The sequence below is a fragment of the Rhinoderma darwinii genome, chromosome 8, assembly GCF_050947455.1.
Source record: "Rhinoderma darwinii isolate aRhiDar2 chromosome 8, aRhiDar2.hap1, whole genome shotgun sequence".
NCBI lineage: Eukaryota > Metazoa > Chordata > Amphibia > Anura > Rhinodermatidae > Rhinoderma > Rhinoderma darwinii.
The window spans coordinates 44,450,624-44,469,921 of NC_134694.1; the positions used below are offsets into that span (position 1 = coordinate 44,450,624).

Consider the following 19,298-nt stretch of genomic DNA (forward strand, 5'->3'; position numbering starts at 1 on the left):
CTAGTGGGACTAGTAAAAATGTAAAAAAAAAAGTTTGATAAAAAGTGAAAAAAAATGAACCCACTTTTCCCCCTTACAAACTGTTTATTATTATTAACAAACAAAATAAAGTAAAAAAGTTACACATATTTGGTATCGCCGCGTCCATAACGACCCCAACTATAAACTTATTACACCATTTAACCTGCACGGTGAACTTTGTAAAAAATAAAATAAAAAAACCTGCAAAAATTTATTTGGATCCAGCCTTAAAACAAATGTGATAAAAAGTGATCAAAAAGTCGCATCTACTCCAAAATGGTACCGATAAAAACTACAAGTTGTCGCGCAAAAAAAATAGCCCTCCTACAATTGCATCGGCGAAAAAATTAAAACTTTACGGCTCTTCAAATATGGAGACACGAATAAATAATTTTGAAAAAAAAAGTGTTTTCACTGTGTAAAAGTAGTAAAACATACAAAAACGATACAAATTTGGTATCCTTGCAATCGCAACAACCCACTGAATAAAGTTTTTGTTATTTATACCACGCGGTAAACGGCGTAAATTTAGGACACAAGAAAGTGTGGCAAAATTGCTGTTTTTTTTCTATTCCCCCTCTAAAAAAAGTTAATAAAAGTTAATCAATAAATTCTATGTACCCCAAAATGGTGCTATTAAAAATTACAACTTTTCCCACAAAAAAACAATACCTTATACAGCTATGTCGACCCAAAAATAAAAAGTGTATAACTCTTTGAATGAGACGATGGAAAAACATAAAAAATGGCTTGGTCATTAAGGTCTAAAATAGGCTGGTCATTAAGGGGTTAAAGTGAGAATAACAAACAAATTACTTAAAATCTACAAAAAAACATTTCTGACCTTTCCATAACAAAAATAAAGAATCCGTGACCAATATAGCCACCCTTCTTTTCAATTTTAGTCATAAGCCTTTCATCCATGGAGTCGGTCAGTTTCTTAATCTGTTGATGATCAACTTTTTGTGCAGCAGCAACCACAGCCTCCCAGATAGTCTTCAGAGAGGTGTACTGTCTCAATGGAATTGAGGTGAGGAAGGGGGCCATGTCATTATTCGGCCTTTACTGGCTAGCAATGCAGTGGCGTAATTCGATGCACACTATGGAGCATTGTCCTTCATAAAAATCATGTTGTTTTGTTTGTTTTTTTTGTTTTGTTTTTTTGAAAGATGCAGACTTTTTCATCTATCTTCAGATATTTCTTGGCCCAGACTTGACGTTTCAACTTATGTGTTTTGTTCAGTGGTGGTCGGGTTTTAGGCTTCCTTACCTTAGCTATGTCTCTGAGCACGGAACACCTTGTACTTCTGGGCACTCCAGGGAGGTTACTTCTGTAATATGACTGCACTGGAGGATAATGGGTTCCTGGTCGCTTCACGTTTGATTCTTCTCAAATCTTTGGCAGTTAATTTGCGTTTTTTTTTCCTCAACGCTTTTCTTGCGACCCTGTTGAGTATTTGCAACAAAACGTTTGATGGTTCTGTGATCACGCCCCAATATCTTAGCAAGACTTTTAACCATTTTGAGTCAGTTAAATCTCTTTTTCTGGCCCATTTTTGGCAGAGGAAAACAAGCTGTCTAATAATTATGCACACCTTAACCCCTTAAGGACGCAGCAAAGTTTTGGCCTTCAGGCTCAGAGGCACATTTTTCAAATCTGACATATTTCACTTTATGTGGTAATAACGTCGGAATGCTTAAACTTATCCAAGCGTTTCTGAGATTGTTTTCTCGTGACACATTGGGCTTCATGTTCGTGGTAAAATTTGGTCGATATATTCAGTGTTTATTGGTGAAAAATTGCAAAATTTAGAGAACATTTTGAAAAAATAGCATTTTTAAGAATTTAAATGCATCTGCTTGTATAACAGACGGTTATACCACCCAAAATAGTTACTAGTTCACATTTCCCATATATCTACTTTAGATTGGCATCGTTTTTTGAACATTCTTTTATTTTTCTTGGACGTTACAAGGCTTAGAACATAAACAGCAATTTCTCATATTTTTAAGAAAATTTCAAAACCCTTTTTTTAAGGTACCTCTTCAGTTCTGAAGTGGCTTTGAGGGGCCTATGTATTAGAAACCCTGATAAAACACATCATTTTAAAAACTAGACCCCTCATAGTATTCAAAACAGCATTTAGAAAGTTTTTTAACCCTTCAGGCATTTCACAGGAATTAAAGCAAAGTGGAGGTGAAATTTGCAAATTTCATTTTGCTTGCTGAATTTCAATCTTATTCAAATTTTTTTTGTTACACAGAAAGTTTTACCAGAGAAACACTACTAAACATGTATTGTCCAGATTCTTCAGTTTTTAGAAATGTCCCACATGTGGCCCTACTGCGCTCATGGAATAAAACACAAGCCCTAGAAGCAAAGAAGCACCTAGTGCATTTTGAGGCCTCTTTTTTATTAGAATATATTTTAGGCAGCATGCCAGGTTTGAAAAGGTGTTGAGGTGCCAAAACAGTAGGAATCCCCCAATAGTGACCCCATTTTGGAAACTACACCCCTCAAGGAATTCAAATATGGTTGTTGTTACAATTTTGACCACACAGTTTTTTCACAGCACCTATTTGAATTGGGCTGTGAAATGAAATAATGTAATTTGTGATCAAAATTTCTTATTTTCACAGGGAACAAAATACCCCATTTTGTTGCCCAATTTCTCCTGAGTGCAGCAATACCCCATTTGTGGTGATAAACTGCCGTTTGGGCCCATGGGAGGCCTCAGAAGGGAAGGAGCGCTGTGTGTTATTTGGAGTGCAGATTTTGCTGGTTTGGTTTTCGGGTGCCGTGTCACATTTGCAGAGCCCCAGAGGTATCAAAGCAATAGAAACCAACCACAAATGACCCCATTTTGGAAACTACACCCCTCAAGGAATTCATTTATGGGTGTTGTGACCATTTTAACCCCATAGTTTTTTCACAGAACTTATTTGAATTGGGCTGGGAATTAAAACAAAATTATTTTTTTCAAATAATATGTCGTTTTGGCTGAAAATGTCTTATTTTCACAAGAAACAAAATACCCTATTCTGTTGCGCAATTTGTCCTGAGTGCGGCAATACCCCATTTGTGGTGATAAACTGCCGTTTGGGCCCATGGGAGGGCTCAGAAGGAAAGGACCACCATTTGGCCTACTGGGGATTTTCTAGTGCGAAGTCATGTATGCAGAAGCCCCTGAGGTACCAGTACAGTTGAAACCCGCAAGAAGTGACCCCGTTTTAAAAACTACACCCTTAAGGCATTCATCTAGAGGTGTAGTGAGCATTTTGACCGGAGACCTACACCCCATAAACTGTAATGTGGGTTCTCCCGGGTATGGCAATACTCTACGTGTGGCTGTTATCAGCTGCCTGGGCACACCGCAGGGCCCAGAGGGGAAAGACGAAGGGGGGATAAGCTGTGCGGAGTGCATCAGGGTAAGTAAAATTGGGGTAAATTATAAACCAAGGGATGTATGATAAATTTTAAAACACTCTTTCATACAGAGCTCTGGTTATTCGGGACACGTGTCACATTGATATATTGTGTCATCCCTTATCGCCCTCTTATAGCAGACTTTGCACCTCTTTTGACTTTTTCCCTTCTTGCCAGTTTGGGGAACTTCTCCTGGAAAGTGTTGCCCTGGTACGATGCGTGTGGCCCCGCTTCCAGAAGTACTGGGTGCCCCCCCTTCTTGGTCCCTAAAGATTAGGTTCTTGATAACCACCTCTTGAAATTCCAGGAAAGTTCCCCTCTGGCCTGTACATCAACGTAGCACATACGCATTGTACAATGCCATCTGTATGATGTGCACGGCCAGCTTTTTATACCACACCGCATGGCGCTGTAGGGCTTCAGGACTTGATCTGACAAGTCCACCCCTCCCATGTACCTATTGTAGTCCAGGATGCAGTCTGGTTTGGGGGTGGCCTTTCCTTCATATACCCTAAATCTGCAGGTATAACCTGATGCACTCTCGCACAGCTTATACATGTTCACGCCATACCTTCAGGTACTCGCGGAATTGAACACTCCCTTTAAAATGTACCAGGGAATCATCAATAGAAATACACTTCTCGGTGGTGTATGCTGTGGAAAACCGGGCACCGAAACGGTCTAATAGGGGTCTCCGTTTATACAAACGGTCAAAACTGGGGTCATCTAGGGGTGGGCATGGCTCATTATCAGTATAATGTAAGAAGCGAAGTATTGCCTAATTTATTAATTTTTTTAGGTTACAGTTCAGTTCTGAAGTTGCTTTGAGGGGCCCATATATTAGAAACCCCTATCAAACACCCCATTTTAGAAACTAGACCCCTCAAAGTATTCTCAACAGCATTTAGAAAGTTTATGAATCCTTTAGGTGTTTCACAGAAATTTAGAGCAAAGTAGAGGTGAAATTTACATTTTTTTTTCTTTGTCAGAAAATCCTTTTTATACCATTTTTTTTATAACACAAAAGGATTTATCAGAGAAACGCAACTTAATACGTATTGCCCAGATTCTGCAGTTTTGAGAAATATCCCACATGTGGCCCTAGTGTGGTAATGGACTGAAGCACCGGCCTCTGAAGCAAAGCAGCACCTAGTGGATTTTGAGGCCTCTTTTTTTATTAGGCACCATGTCCGGTTTGAAGAGGTCTTGTGGTGCCAAAACATTGGAAACCCCCCAAAAGTGACTCCAATTTCGAAACTAGACCCCTTGAGGAATCCATTGTAGTTTTCTTTGGGGTGCATGCGGCTTTTTGATCAGTTTTTATTCTATTTTTAGGTGGCGTGGTGACTAAAAAACAGCAATTCTACTATTGGTTTTTTTATTCTATTTTTTTACATATTCACTTTATTCTGCGGGGCGATACGATTACGGCGATACCAGATGTTTATAGGTTTTTTTAATGTCTTATGGCGTTTGCACAATAAAATAAGTTTTGTAAAAAATCATTCACTTTTTGTGTTACCTTATTCTAAGCGCCAGAACTTTTTTATTTTTCAATCAATAAAGCCGTGCGAGGACTTATTTTTTGCGTAACGAACTGTAGTTTCGATCAGGACCATTTTTCGGTACATGCGACTTTTTGATCTCTTTTTATTCCATTTTTTGGGATGTGAAGTGACCAAACAATTGTGATTGTGGTACGGTTTATTATTATTTTCTTTTACGGTGTTTACCGTGCGGGATAAATAACTAAATAATTTTGTAGTTCAGGCCCTTATGGACGCGGCGATACCAATTATGTATAGTTTGTTTGTTTATATATTTTTATTAATAATAAAGGACTGATTTTTACTTTTAATACTTTTAAAACTTTTATTTTCTTATTTTTACACATCTTTTTTTAACTATTTTTTTACTTTTTTACTTTGTCCCACTAGGGGACTTGAGGGCAGGAGGCCCTGATCGTATTAGACTCACTGACGTTGTCAGGACCCACTAGGCTTCCGTCTATGGCATAACCGGACGCCATTGTTTGGTGTCCGGTTGCCATAGTCACCATCGCCGGCCGCTATCGTGTAGCAGGCCGGCGATGGCAGCTTAACCCCTGAAAAGCTGCGATCTCTATAGAACGCGGCTTTTAAGGGGTTAATCAGCGGGGACACAGCGATCGGTCCCCACTGTAGGAGCTGTGACAGCTGCTGTACGAGACAGCAGCTGTCACATCTCCTGTATGTGTCGGGAGGACGGCCGAAACGGCCGTTACTCCCGAGACGTACTATTAGGTCATGGAGCGTGAACGATACAGCTGCCATGACCTAATAGTACGTCCAGGAGCGGGAAGGGGTTAATATAGGGTCTTGATCTCCTTAGGCCACACGCTCCCTCATTACGTAATGTATAGGCAATAAAATATATTTTATGCAACATAATTAATTTTTTGGGGACTTATTTTAACATTTTTATGGTCTACTTTTTTTTTGGTTTACTTATGTATTTGCATACTCCTGTATGCTAATACATTACACTGTGTCACTATGACACAGACTGGTTACTGAGCAGGCTTATTGAGCATACAGCCCTGGGGTCCTTTCTATTGGAGTCTCTTTGATCATGCCGCGGTCACAGAACGCGGCGATCAAAGGGTTAAAAAGTTGGGTTCGGATTTTTTCCCTATCCCAGCTGTACTCTGTAGGCGTCTCTTAGTTCAGGAGCTGTTCGTTACAGCTACTGTTTAGAGAATGAGCGCTCCCAGTAGCGCTCATATGCCTCTTCTACAGCATTTCCAAAAGACATCGCTGTAGACTGGGTACCTGAGTTGCCCTCTACCAAAAGATAGTGGGCGGTCATTAAGGGGTTAAAGATATTCTACGTTTTTTGTGTCTACGTGTCTAATGTAGACTTGTGTTTCCATTGTTACGGAACACAAACAAAATCCTGTGTCGTCTGATCCTGAAGTCATACTGCCTTCCATCTATCACCTAGTGGGACAAAGTAATAAAGTAAAAAAAAAGTTAAAAAAAGATGTGTAAAACTAAGAAAATAAAAGTTTTAAAAGTATTAAAAGTAAAAATCCCCCTTTTTACCTCATCAGTCCTTTATTATTAATAAAAATATATAAACAAACAAACTATACATAATTGGTAGGTTAACACAAATTATGTGACGAAAGGGAGTATGACTGCAGGACCAGATTACACAAGGTTTGTTTGTAGCCTGAAATCATGGAGATGCATATCCCTGCATAGGAGCTGTATATGCAAAATGGTAGGAATTTTTGCATTGTAGCTTTAATTTTTGCACATACCCTTAAAAGTTGCGAATGTTTAAAGTAACGTTTGTCTAGTTTTACATTTTTCAGGGTTTGTAAGACCGAAAAAAGATATATGTTCAGTCCATCATTCTGCATTAGTCATAGGTTTCTTCAATGTACAGAATGCCTTTATCTACATTGCTAGTATAGATATGACTGATTATCTCATAGCACGTTCTGACATGACTTGTAAATAAACTTTGTTTTCCAGCTGTATAAACGTAGGCTGTCTCTGGCTGCAGATGGCCAGGTGAATTGATGGGCACTTGTTTTTTTAATCACTGAGTTTACACATGGCTACTCAATTCACTGCATGTTCCCTTCAAATTGTGCTAATTAACTTGTGGGCCACAAATATGGTGCTTAAAGTAACTGCCATTGGTCAGTGTCACATCTGTGTGGGTGATTTGCACATGCACATTTAATAGGAATTTAAAGCAAAAACTCACTTTTTTTGTCATGTGCCTCAGGGTTTTAATGTTTTATCTCCATTTTAGGATGCAGAGAGTAATCGTTCAATACGTTTTTCAATTCTATATATTCTCTATATTCTCTATTTGTCTTTTAGTTTTTTAGAGTCAATAGTGAACTTTACTTACAGCTCAGGGTTTTAGAAAATTATCATATGTCTACTCAGATACCCTAAAATTTAAGATATTTACATGGTTTTTGAAAAGTTTCATACTAACCTACCCTTTCTTCTCCTCCTTCTTGACTCATAGTAAGCAGCATTTGACTTCCTGGGTTAAGGGTAGGCTAACATCTAGCCCTCACGTCACCTCTGGCAGGTCCTGAACAGAATGTAATGTTTTGAAATCTGGGACAGTCTGCAAACAGGTCCCTCACTGCGCTTGCTTGACTATATTATTTAAAGTTTAGATGGTATTTCTAACTTCTGATCTCTCTTATGGTAGGTGCAGAGAGAGACAACAGATAAGGAACCAGAGATATAAGTTTAGCTGATGATTTAAATTTCACTGCAGCAGGATTCTAATGGAAAGCCGTAGGATTAAGGGCCTGTTCAGATCAGCGTTGCCCTTCCGTTGAGGGGTTTCGTCTGAGGTTTCCGTCGGGTTATCCCCTCAACGGAACGGCAAATGGAAAGCTAAGCTTCCGTTTCCCTCACCATTGATATCAATGGTGACAAAAACCTAGCTAATAGTTTACGTCTGTCACCGTTGTGACAGGGTTCCGTCGTTCTTGATGGAACCAATAGCGCAGTCGACCACGCTATTGATGCCATCAAAACGACGGAACCCTGTCACAGTGGAGACAGACGGAAACCATTAGCTAGGTTTCCATCGCCATTTAGTTCAATGGTGAGGGAGACGGAAGCTGAGGTTTCCGTTTGCCTTTCCGCTGAGGGATTAACCCGATGGAAACCTCAGACGAAACCCATCAGCGGAACACAGACGGTGATGTGACCACAGCCTAAGTCAACCTGCAAATAAATCATTCAAACTGCTTTGTCACTGAGCATCACCCCTCTACAAGTCTGTAAGTGCAGGAAAAAGGAGGCCCATGGCATGCAGAGGCCCATATGGTGTGCTCGGCTATTCAGATAGGCCTGTGACAGGACGGCAGGGGGATTAGTGTGAATGCACGTTCTGCATCAATCTGCACTGCAAGTGCACGGATCCAGTAGCAACCAATTCTAACAGTTGACCCCCCATGGACTGTAAGTGCTGCTTTATCTGGAAAAGGGAGCATTTTAAATAATACATGTTATTTAATGAAATTATTTTCTGACATGCATTCATTGTGATGAGACAACCCCTTCCCGCTGCAGCCACTTCTGACCTTCCTGACAGAGCCCCATTTTTCAAATCTGACATTTCTAAATTTACCTTGGCATGCTTTTACCTATCCAAGTAAGATTTATTTTTTTCGCAACACGTTGTACTTTGTTACTGGTAAAAATTGGTCGATACATTCAGTACTTAGTTGTGAAAAATACCCAAATTTTGCGAAAAATTGTAATTTTCATAAATTTAAATGTATCTGTTTAAAGACCAATAGTTATACCACACAAAATAGTTGGTAATTAACATTTCCAATATGTCTACTTTAGATTGGCATAGTTTTTTGAACGTCGTTTTAATTTTTTAGGACGTTACAAGGCTTAGAACTTTAGCAGAAATTTCTCTCATTTTCAATAAAATTTCAAAAGGCTATTTTTACAGGGACCAGTTCAGTTATGAAGTGGCTTTGAGGGACCAATACAATACAAACCCCATAAATCAAACCCATTTTAAAAACTGCACCCTCAAAGTATTCAAAACAGCATTTGTTAACCCTTTAGGCGTTTCATTGGATGAAAAACAGGTGAGATTCATTTTTGATAAATTTGTTTTCTATAACACAGAAGGTTTTATCAGAGATATGCAACTCAATATTTATTGCCCAGATTCTGCAGTTCTTAGAAATATCCCACATGTGGCCCTAGTGTGCTAATGGACTGAAGCACAGGCCTCCGAAGCAAAGGAGCACCAAGTAGATTTTGGTGCCTTTTTTTTTTAGATTATGTATTAGGCACCATGTCCGATTTGAAGAGGTCTTGTGGTGCCAAAACAAAGAAAACGCCCAATAAAATACCCCATTTTGGAAACTACACACTAAATAATTAATCTAGGTGTGTAGTGGGCATTTTGACCCCACAGGTGTTTCATATATTTTTTCCAGAATTTTCACAAGGACTAAAGGAGAATAAGCACTCCGACATTTGTAAAGCAATTTCTTCTGAGTACAACAATTCCCCATATGTAGTCACAAACCTCTGTTTGGACATAAGGCAGGGTTCAGAAGGGAAGGAGCGCCATTTGGCTTTTGGAGCTCAAATTTAGCAGGACTGGTTTGCGGAGGCCATGTTGCATTTGAAAAGCCCCTGTGGGGACAAAACAGTGGAAACCCCCCATTTGGGAAACTACACCCCTCAAGGAAATTATTTAGGAGTATAGTGAGCATTTTGACCCCACAGGTTTTTTTGCAGAAATTATTGGAAGTAGGCAGTGAAAATGAAAATCTAAAGAACTAAAGGAGAAAAAGCACCCCAATATTTGTTGAGCAGTTTCTCCCGAGTATAAAAATACACCATATGTGGTCATAAACAGCTGTTTGGACAGACGGCAGGGGTTAGAAGAGAAGGAGCCCCATTTAGAGCTCAAATTTAGCTGGAATGGTGGCCATGTCGCATGGGCAAATCACAAGAGGGGCAAAAACGGTGGAGACCTCCCACAAGTGACCCCATTTTGGAAACTGCCCCTCAAGGAAATTATCTAGGGGTATAAGGAGCCTTTTGACACCACATATTTTCTTTGCAGAAATTAATGGAAGTAGGCCGTAAAAATGAAAATGTTTTTATTTTAAAAAGGTAATTTGCGCTTAAAAACTATTCACAAGCAATACCCTAAGGAGTAAAGAAGAAAAATCACCCCACATATTTTAAAGCAATTTCTCCCAAGTACGGAAATACCCTACAAGTGGTCATAAACTACTGTTTTGACACACGGCAGGGCTCAGGAGCGTGATTTGGCTTTTGGAGCTAGGTGTAAAGGATCTGCCAGACACAGCTTCTGTGTCGACGCCCATGGGTAATCAGTCTGCACCTGCTCCTATGTCTGTGAGACTGACTCCATCTTCCACCACTCAAGATGGCAGGCTTAGGAGTGGGAGAGCCTATCACAGCCTGGCCAGACGGAGCTAGCTCCCGCCCACTGTCTATTTATACCTGCCTTTCCTGTTCCTCCTTTGCCTGTGATTCTGTTCTGCTTGTTTCCGGGCTCTGCTGCTTCTGCTTGAACTACTGATCCTCTGCTTGTTATTGACCTTGGCTTACTGACCACTCTCCTGCTCAGCGTTTTGTACCTCGTGCTCTCCTGGTTTGACTTTGCTCGTTCACTACTCTCGTTGCTCACGGTGTCTCCGTGCGCAGCAGCCCCATTTCCCTAGCTTCTGTGTACCCTTGTCTGTTTGTCTGTCGTGCACTTACTGAGCGTAGGGACTGTCGCCCAGTTGTAACCCATCGCCTAAGCCGGGTCGTTGCAAGTAGGCAGGGACTGAGTGGCGGGTAGATTAGGGCTCACCTGTCTGTCTCTTTACCCCGTCATTACACTAGAATTTAGCTGGATTTGTGTTTGGACATATAATAAAGGGGTAAATGAAGGATGAATTTATTTATGGATGTATGGTACGCTTTTAAGCAATCCTTGATGCACAGGCCTGGTTTTTTGAGGCAGGTTTCACACTGGTAAATAGTATTCTTTATTATTCCCCTTTTGGAACACATTGCTTCCCTTCTTTCCAGTTTGGGGTAATTCATTGGGGAAATGTTGCCTTGGTACAATATGTTGCCCATTGCTACCAGCAGATGTGCTTGGGCCCTCCACTCTCTTGTTCACAAATAGAAGTGCTTTGATAACCACCTACTGAAAATTAAGGCATGTTCCTGTCCGACCTACACATTAGGATAGCACGTAAGCTAGGGCTGGGTGATTTATGACCTAAATCAAAATCACGATTAATTAAACATGTAACCTCAATTACGATTAATGAATGATTATTTAGGCTACGCATTTTTTGCATGCCACACCCCCTATTTGCATGCTATGCCATTGAATTATTATTTATCCCGAGCCCACTCTATACTACTGTATATACCCCGACACTGCTCCCACAGTCTAGTGCCCCTATAGTGCTCCCCACACAGTAAAATGTCCCTATAATTGCCCCCATATCTGCCCGCTCATAGTATATTGCCCACATAGCTGCCCCCACACAGCCCCAATAGTGCCTAATAAAAAATAACATACATACTCACCTAATTCCATTCCAACACCGAGTGGAGGAGATCCCTTCTCCGGTCTGTGCAGCTCAGGCGTAATGTTGTCACTGCCTTGCGTCCGGCAATACATAGTCAATGGTAGAGCAGGGACCTTATTATTAATTGCGCTGAATTTTGGTTTCAGTTTTTGTTGTTTTTTTTCAATTAAACCCAGCCCTAATGTAAGCGTTATACATTGCTAGCTGTACAATGCGCACGGCCAGCTTTTTGTACCACACCTTTGTTTTCCGCAGGGCACTATACGGCTTCAGAACTTGATCAGAAAGATCAACACCACCCATGTACTTATTATAGCCCAGGATGCAATTTTGGCTTGTGGGGCACTGTGGTGGTACCTGGTTCATGGACAGGGGTGCTGCTGCTGCTGTGAATTGTGGTCAATTTAAGGACATCCCTCTTGTTCTTTATACTTGTCAAATAACATGTTTTCGCTACATAGTTCCCTGCTCTCACCGCTTCTGAGGCTTGGGCTGAGCAGTGTTTTACGGCGGCCTCTCTTGTTTTTACGCACAGTACCGCATGCTGCAGTATTTTCCTGCAGAAAGGCACCTAAATAGTGGGTTGCTGGTGTAGAAGTTATGCACACAAAGGTGATAACTCTTTTCCAGCAATGAGTGTATAAAATCCCACACTATTTTCCCACTAACTCCCAGCACCCTAAAGGCCCTTTTACACTGGCCAATAATCATCTGGTGCAGTCAGCGCCGATCAACGAGACATCGTTAATCGGCGCTGGTTTGCTCCTCTCACACGGAGCTATGGATGGGGACGAGCGGTCATTACTCCGATCGCTCATTACTCCGATCGCTCGTCCCCGTACATTATTATCATGTTGGCTGCACGTCTCCCTGTTTACACAGGCGGATGTCCCTCCGACAATGATATTTAACTTTTTTAAAACCATACGACCAGCAGATTTTTAGAGCGTTTGCTCGTTCATCTGCTGATCGTTGCCCTGTTTACACAGGGCAATTATCGGAAGCGAGCATTCTATGGATGCTCGTCTGCCCGATAATAGCCCAGTGTAAAATCCCCTTAAACCTGTGTGTAAAGCCGGAGGTATTTTCACACATTTTGTACATTCTAATTCCATACCTTGCCCTTACATTAATACCTTCTTATTGGGCAGGTGTTGGCACAATTTAAGCCTCTCTTTAAAATGAACAAGGGACTCGTCTATGGAAATATATTTATCGGGGGTGTACACTTGTGAAAATTTGGTTCTGAAATGTTCAATGACTGGCCTGATTTTAAATAGTCAAATGTGGGGAAGTCATCATTATCAATAATTCACTGTATTCTACGATATATTCACTTGTGCTCCCACAAGATATAGGAAATTGTAATTCACTGAGGTGATGAATGAGTAAAACATATCAATTTTATTTCATAACTCTCTAAAAACAGGGGTACAATCACCACTGTGAAAAAGCCCCACCGTGTGCATTAAAAACGTTTTAAACACTAACTCCAGTTACTGGTTCAGTTGTGAACCCTCTCTAACTGAAAAATACAAATATGGGATCAGCGTTTTAACATTGGTGTAACAGTGGATTAGACCCTAAAACACACCAGAGCCTGCAGTTACCGCTCCTAAATCACCTGATGCTCGGGTGAACAACAGTGCCACTGTAACCTACGCTATGATCCCTCACTAACCTGACCCTACGCGTTTCTATACATATCATCAGGGGTCTGTGACTTGGTCATTCTGGCTAAGGTGCCAGCGATATTCAAACATTAGCAGATATTCTGCTGTACAACACGAAAGGGTGCGCGCATGGATGTCAGCGGCACGCTTCACTCGGGACCCAGAGTTAATATAGCTAACACTCCTCCCCCCGGGCTTCGGCAGTGTACTTCGAAACAGCCAATCACAGTGGCCCACCTCATTCGTGACGCCTGACTATGTGACTCCCGGCCGTCAGCTGACATACCCGGAAGAAACATCGACAACATCAACCGAACGCGCAGGCGCAGTGGGAGCCTGAAAGCGCATCTTTTCACTGCACATAAACCCATACTCATCAGGGATAGAGTATGATAATGACATTAGGGTAAAAATTGCGGATCAGCTCAAAACCGCAACTCGGCTGCCATAGATAAAGCACCTTCCCTGTAAATACACTTTGCATGGATAAATAAGCGATATTCACATTTGCCACACTAAAGGATCTGAATCATTTATTTAGAAAGGAACAACTATACCTGTTAGAAAAAGTAACATTGGGATATCTATTTAAATAAAACAGGTATAGTTTGTTTGCTCATTAAGACCTTCAGGCTGTACACAAGCCAGCCTATAGATCCACTGGGCCTCTTTGCGCAGAATGAGATTGTCCCAGTCCCCTTCCCGTTTTGGAGGACGCACCAGTTCAATCGCCTGGAATTTTAGACATTCTGCTCTGCCCTGATGTTTTGCATGTACATGTTTGGAAATGGGAGTATCTCTTTCATTAATAACATCTCCAACATGTTCTCTAATCGGGCGCCGAAACTGACGCACCGTTTTGCCCACATAATTCAGTGGGCATGGACATGTTATCAAATAAACCACCCCTGCTGTTTTACAGTTAACAAAGTCTCGAATGTCATACTCTACTTTGGTGGTAACACTTTTAAATGTTCTCCCATTCTGGATAAAGTCACAAGCTTTACAACTGCCTGGTATCTGCCTGTTCAACCATGTTCCTTTTTGTGTTATAGGGTCAAAACAGCTATGCATCACCCTATCTCTGATGTTTTTGCCTCTGCGGAACGTAACTGAAGGCCATTGTGTAATCTGATCCGCCAAGTCCACATCTGCACTAAGGATACGCCAGTATCTTTTTAATATTTTCATAATCTCAGATTGTTTGGAGTCAAAAGTACCAATAAGTCTCGTAACTCTTTCTACCTTCCGTTGTCTAGGGACTAAAAAGACTCTGCCTGTCTGAATCCCTCGCTCCTTCATAGGCTTTTTTGATTACCCCCTTGGGGAAGCCTCTCTCTTTAAATCTATTTGTGAGATCTTGTGACTGTAGCTCAAAATCATCCATAGAGCTACGGCGTACTCTCATAAATTGGCCTCTGGGGATACCTCGTTTGAGGGGATAAGGGTGACAACTATCCCATTGTAAAAAGCTGTTAGTGGCTGTCTCCTTACGGTGTACTTTAGTCCGAATTGTGCCTTCCTTAGTTTTCATAATCTTGAGATCTAGAAAAGATAATTCCTGATCACTGATTTCACATGTAAACCTCAGCCCTAAATTGTTTACATTAAGGGCTGCCAGAAAGGTATTGAATTCCTCAACTGTGGAATTCCAAAGCAACAACACGTCCTCAATATATCTAATCCAGATGCCTATTGATGAAGTCCACTTTGCAAATTTTTCCCCAAACACTACTGTCTCTTCCCACCAACCAAGATATAAATTCGCATAGGTGGGAGCAGTAGGACTCCCCATTGCTGTGCCACGTTGCTGATGAAAAATGCGATACTCAAAGATAAATACGTTCCTTTCTAACACAAAATGTAACAGTTGCAACACAAGCTGGTTGTGAGCCACATATTGAGTGCCTCGAGATCTTAAAAAATATTCCACTGGTCAGGCGTCACGAATGAGGTAGGCCACTGTGATTGGCTGTTTCGAAGTGCACTGCCGAAGCCCGGGGGGAGGAGTGTTAGCTATATTAACTCTGGGTCCCAAGTGAAGCGTGCCGCTGACATCCATGCGCGCACGCTTCCGTGTTGTACAGCAGAATATCTGCTAATGTTTGAATATCGCTGGCACCTTAGCCAGAATGACCAAGTCACAGACCCCTGATGATATGTATAGAAACGCGTAGGGTCAGGTTAGTGAGGGATCATAGCATAGGTTACAGTGGCACTGTTGTTCACCCCAGCATCAGGTGATTTAGGAGCGGTAACTGCAGGCTCTGGTGTGTTTTAGGGTCTAAACCACTGTTACACCAATGTTAAAACGCTGATCCCATATTTGTATCTTTCAAGTACATCCAGTTAGAGAGGGTTCACAACCAGTAATTAGAGTTAGCGTTTAATACGTTTTTAATGCACACGGTGGGGCTTTTTCACAGTGGTGATTGTACCCCTGTTTTTAGAGAGTTATGAAATAAAATTGATATGTTTACTCATTCATCACTTCAGTGAATTACAATTTCCTATATCTTGTGGGAGCACAAGTGAATATATCGTAGAATACAGTGAATTATTTACGAATTATTACAGTTCATTATATATTGTTATCTGGCAGCCTTTGCACTCTCTGATCTGAGAACAGAAGGGTGGATGAGTGAGGCAAAAAGCGTCTTTTCAGAGTGTGAACTTGTGTATACGACTCAGGGTGCGTCCCTTAAATCCACTTTTAAGAATCTCGCTAGATTGCACAAGGATTATACAAGGAGCTGGTGGGAAATTCAGAGTCTAGAAAACTATCTCAAGAATAAAATAGTACCTCGAGGCCTGAGTCCCTATTGCCCCAGCCTCTAGATTAAAAACACCTAATATAAGAGAGAGGTGGGAGCAGGAGATTACAGGGAGCTCACTGAGACTAATGCAAATTTTGGTAGAGGAGGAAAAAATCCAGTTTGAGCATATCAATGTTGAATTGAAAAAAGAGTTAAGACTCTGGTAGACACCCCAGGTTTTGATAAGAAAGATAAAACCTTGCAATAATCTTTAGAGAGGTTTACTAATCATCTAAAAGAGCGTAAGCACTTCCAGTTCCAAAGAGATCTGCAGGAGTTTAGGGAGAAAAAAGCTTACGATTTTGTTAATCAACAGCAGCAGCAGCAGCAGCAGCAAAGTAGGGGTTTAAGAGAATCTGACCCCTCCACATCTGAGAGTGAAACTACAGACTCTGAAAGAGTGGGTCCATTTTTTGGGACTAGTGGCGGTAGACAAAAATATAGGGGCGGTGCCAGAGGCAGGAATAGAGGCCGGGCAAGAGCTTCTTCCAACAGTGGCAGTAATTTTTTATCCAACAATCCCCCCATTTCCCGCTACATGCTGAGGGGGCAAAATGATTTATAAAGGGAAGAGGAACTGATAAATTAAAAATTATTAATTTATCAGAATACAGTCTAAGTCCATCTGAGATCATGCTTCTGGAGAAAGGGCTTTCATTTGTCCCCACAGTGAAATTTGATTCATTTACCTGGGTGAAGGATTTGAATTTGTTTGCTCGTAAATTGAAATGGATAAAGTTCTTTAAGCATCACAATAAAAAGAAATGTCTGGAAATGGGTTTAGAAGAATCTGATTTGGAAGGCCCAGAAGCCTTGGAAGGGTTGCTTGAGGAATCAAGTAGAGCTCCAGGACTAGGTCCATTTACCAATTTAAAAACTAAAAGTAGGAGACTACCGCCATTGGGAGACTTTACAAATGTGGATCTGTTTGTTGACTTGGTGGGAGATGAGATTAAGGCTTTGGGTCAGGATGGGAGTGGAATAGACAACAATCTGTCTTGGTCTGAACGTGTAGCTCTTACCACTTTAGAAAAAAGACAAAATATTATTCTTAAAGCATCCGACAAGGGTGGGAATATTGTGGTTATGAGTAGAGAAGACTATAAGAAGATGTGTGAGGACATCTTGCTCAATCCTGACTGTTACACCATTTTAAAGGAGAATCCCACAGCACAATTCAAAAAGGAGCTTCTAGGCATCTTGCGTGATGCAAAGAGTAGTTCCCTGATCAGTGCTAGTGAATTTAACTTTTTAACTGTAACATACAGCTGACATCTACTGCTGATGACGCCGGCTCGGCTCCTGAGCCGCACCATCTTCCCGTCTGCTACGGAGGCCTCCAGGCAGGGTCTGAATGGCTTCCTTGCTAGGCAGACCGGGAGGCCAGTATTAGGCCTCCGGTTGCCATTGCAGCCACCGGAACCCCGACAATTTCATTGCTGGGGTGCCGATGAGCTGCAAACACCTTAAATGCAGCGATCACTTTTGCCCGCTGTATTTAAGGGGTTAATGGCGGTAATCAAAGCTAATTTCGTTCCCCCGCCATTACAGCCGGATATCAGCTGTAAGATACAGCTGACATCCGGGAATGATGGGACCTACTCCGCTTCTGAGCCGGTGCCATCCATTTGTCATATGGATACGGCAAACTGCGGAAAGCACTAGCTTTCCATGACCTATCCGTACGACAAATGACGGGAAGGGGTTAAAATGCCCGTGCGGAAAAGAGCACGTGGGGCAAACCACACAACAGGTGAAGCTACATTTGTATGAACATAAGTCTACATAAAAAAATATAAGGAATTAAAACAAAAATAAATAACAAGGATTAAGAAAAGATGGAGTCAGGAAGGACATAGAAAATTAAGAAATGGAACTGAAATTCCACTAAACAACTGTGATTAGACATTTATGTGAGATGAATCTTCAAGTGTACGATTTTTAAGATGGCAAATTTTAGAGCAGCTGGAAAGGTATGAAAAATAAGGAAGAAAATCGTAAATTATTATTTCAAAGAAAGATTTTTTAGAAAACAAAACTTTAAACCTTGAAACCAAGAGGGTTAAATAAGACCTGTAGTTTTAAAGTTTTTCTAGGGTTTGTAGACATATTTGTTTTTTATACAGTTATAAAATCAAGTAACGAATATATCGGTTGTGACTAACTCATGCTGGATTAATTAATATGTTTTAAAGTTTGTAAATGTTGTTGTTCAACATTGCATGATTTTTCTACTACATAAATACATAAACCACTCAGTCGGTCTCACCTGTACGTATGAGTAAAGGGTCGGTGACTAAGTGAGTATGGCTTGATATTATTTTAGCCTTATAAGAAGGTGATACCCAGTGCATGACTTGTTATATTATATAGTTGCACTGTGTTAAAAATAGCAGGGTGAGGCAACGGTTTGCAGGTGTGCTACACAATTAAGCTCGACCGCTAAAACCACTGAACTATATACTGTCAGAATACGCCTACACAAACAAAATCCTATTTAACAAATACATTTAAAAAAAAAAAAAAAAAGTTGGATAAAAAAACTATATAGGTTTATTGGTTTATTGCTGTAATCATATGGACCCGCAGAACAAAGGTAACATGTCATTTTTATCTTGCAGTGAACGGCATAAAAACAACCCCAAAATAAAACAATTTCTATTCCACTCCACAAAGATTTTTTTTTTTCGATTTTGTTTTTTTTTTCCTATTCATTATATGGTTCATTAAATGGTGCTGTTAAAGGGGGTGTGGCCAGATTCTGACTTGAGTGGACGTGTGGTGAGGAGCTCATAAGAATCCGGTCTTACAATCCTGACTAGAACGCAGCCATCCTCCCTCCCTCCCGTGTCTGATTCACACGGAGGGGGAAGGTCAGCGACACAGAACATATCCCCTTTATTATTTGCCCGCTCCGGTGCTTGAAGGTGCATACTTTTCGTTGGAGTAGCCTGGTGGTAACTCACCTATCACTCCTGCGAGCCGGGCTTCAGCTGTCGTCAGTGTGGTCCGAAGGCATGGTGCATTGCCAGAGCAGGCGATATCCTGCAGTCTTGATTCAGCGGCCGTGTGGTCCTGTGAAACGGAGTGCAGGTACTGGTGCTGTCTCCCTATGCATCAGTAGTGACAGCCTGCAAACAAAATAACTGTCCGGAGCCTTTATTACTGTCACGATCCTGAGGTATGTGGACCCAGCTGGCCAAACAACAAAGTCTTTAGCACAAGAGTACCGG

The 19,298-nt window shown here is 41.1% G+C and overlaps 1 protein-coding gene across 2 annotated transcripts in view; it reads left to right on the top strand.

Moving 5' to 3' along the window:
- PHKA1 (phosphorylase kinase regulatory subunit alpha 1) overlaps positions 1-19,298 on the top strand; it is a 453,374-nt gene that overhangs the window by 333,281 nt on the left and 100,795 nt on the right. The window contains exon 28 of one of the 2 annotated variants that reach the window (XM_075835632.1): positions 6,970-7,008. The exons of the other annotated variant lie outside the window; for it this stretch is intronic. Within the exon in view, the coding sequence (XP_075691747.1) occupies positions 6,970-7,008 (39 nt within the window). The remainder of the gene's footprint in view (positions 1-6,969; positions 7,009-19,298) is intronic. 2 annotated transcript variants of the gene reach the window in all.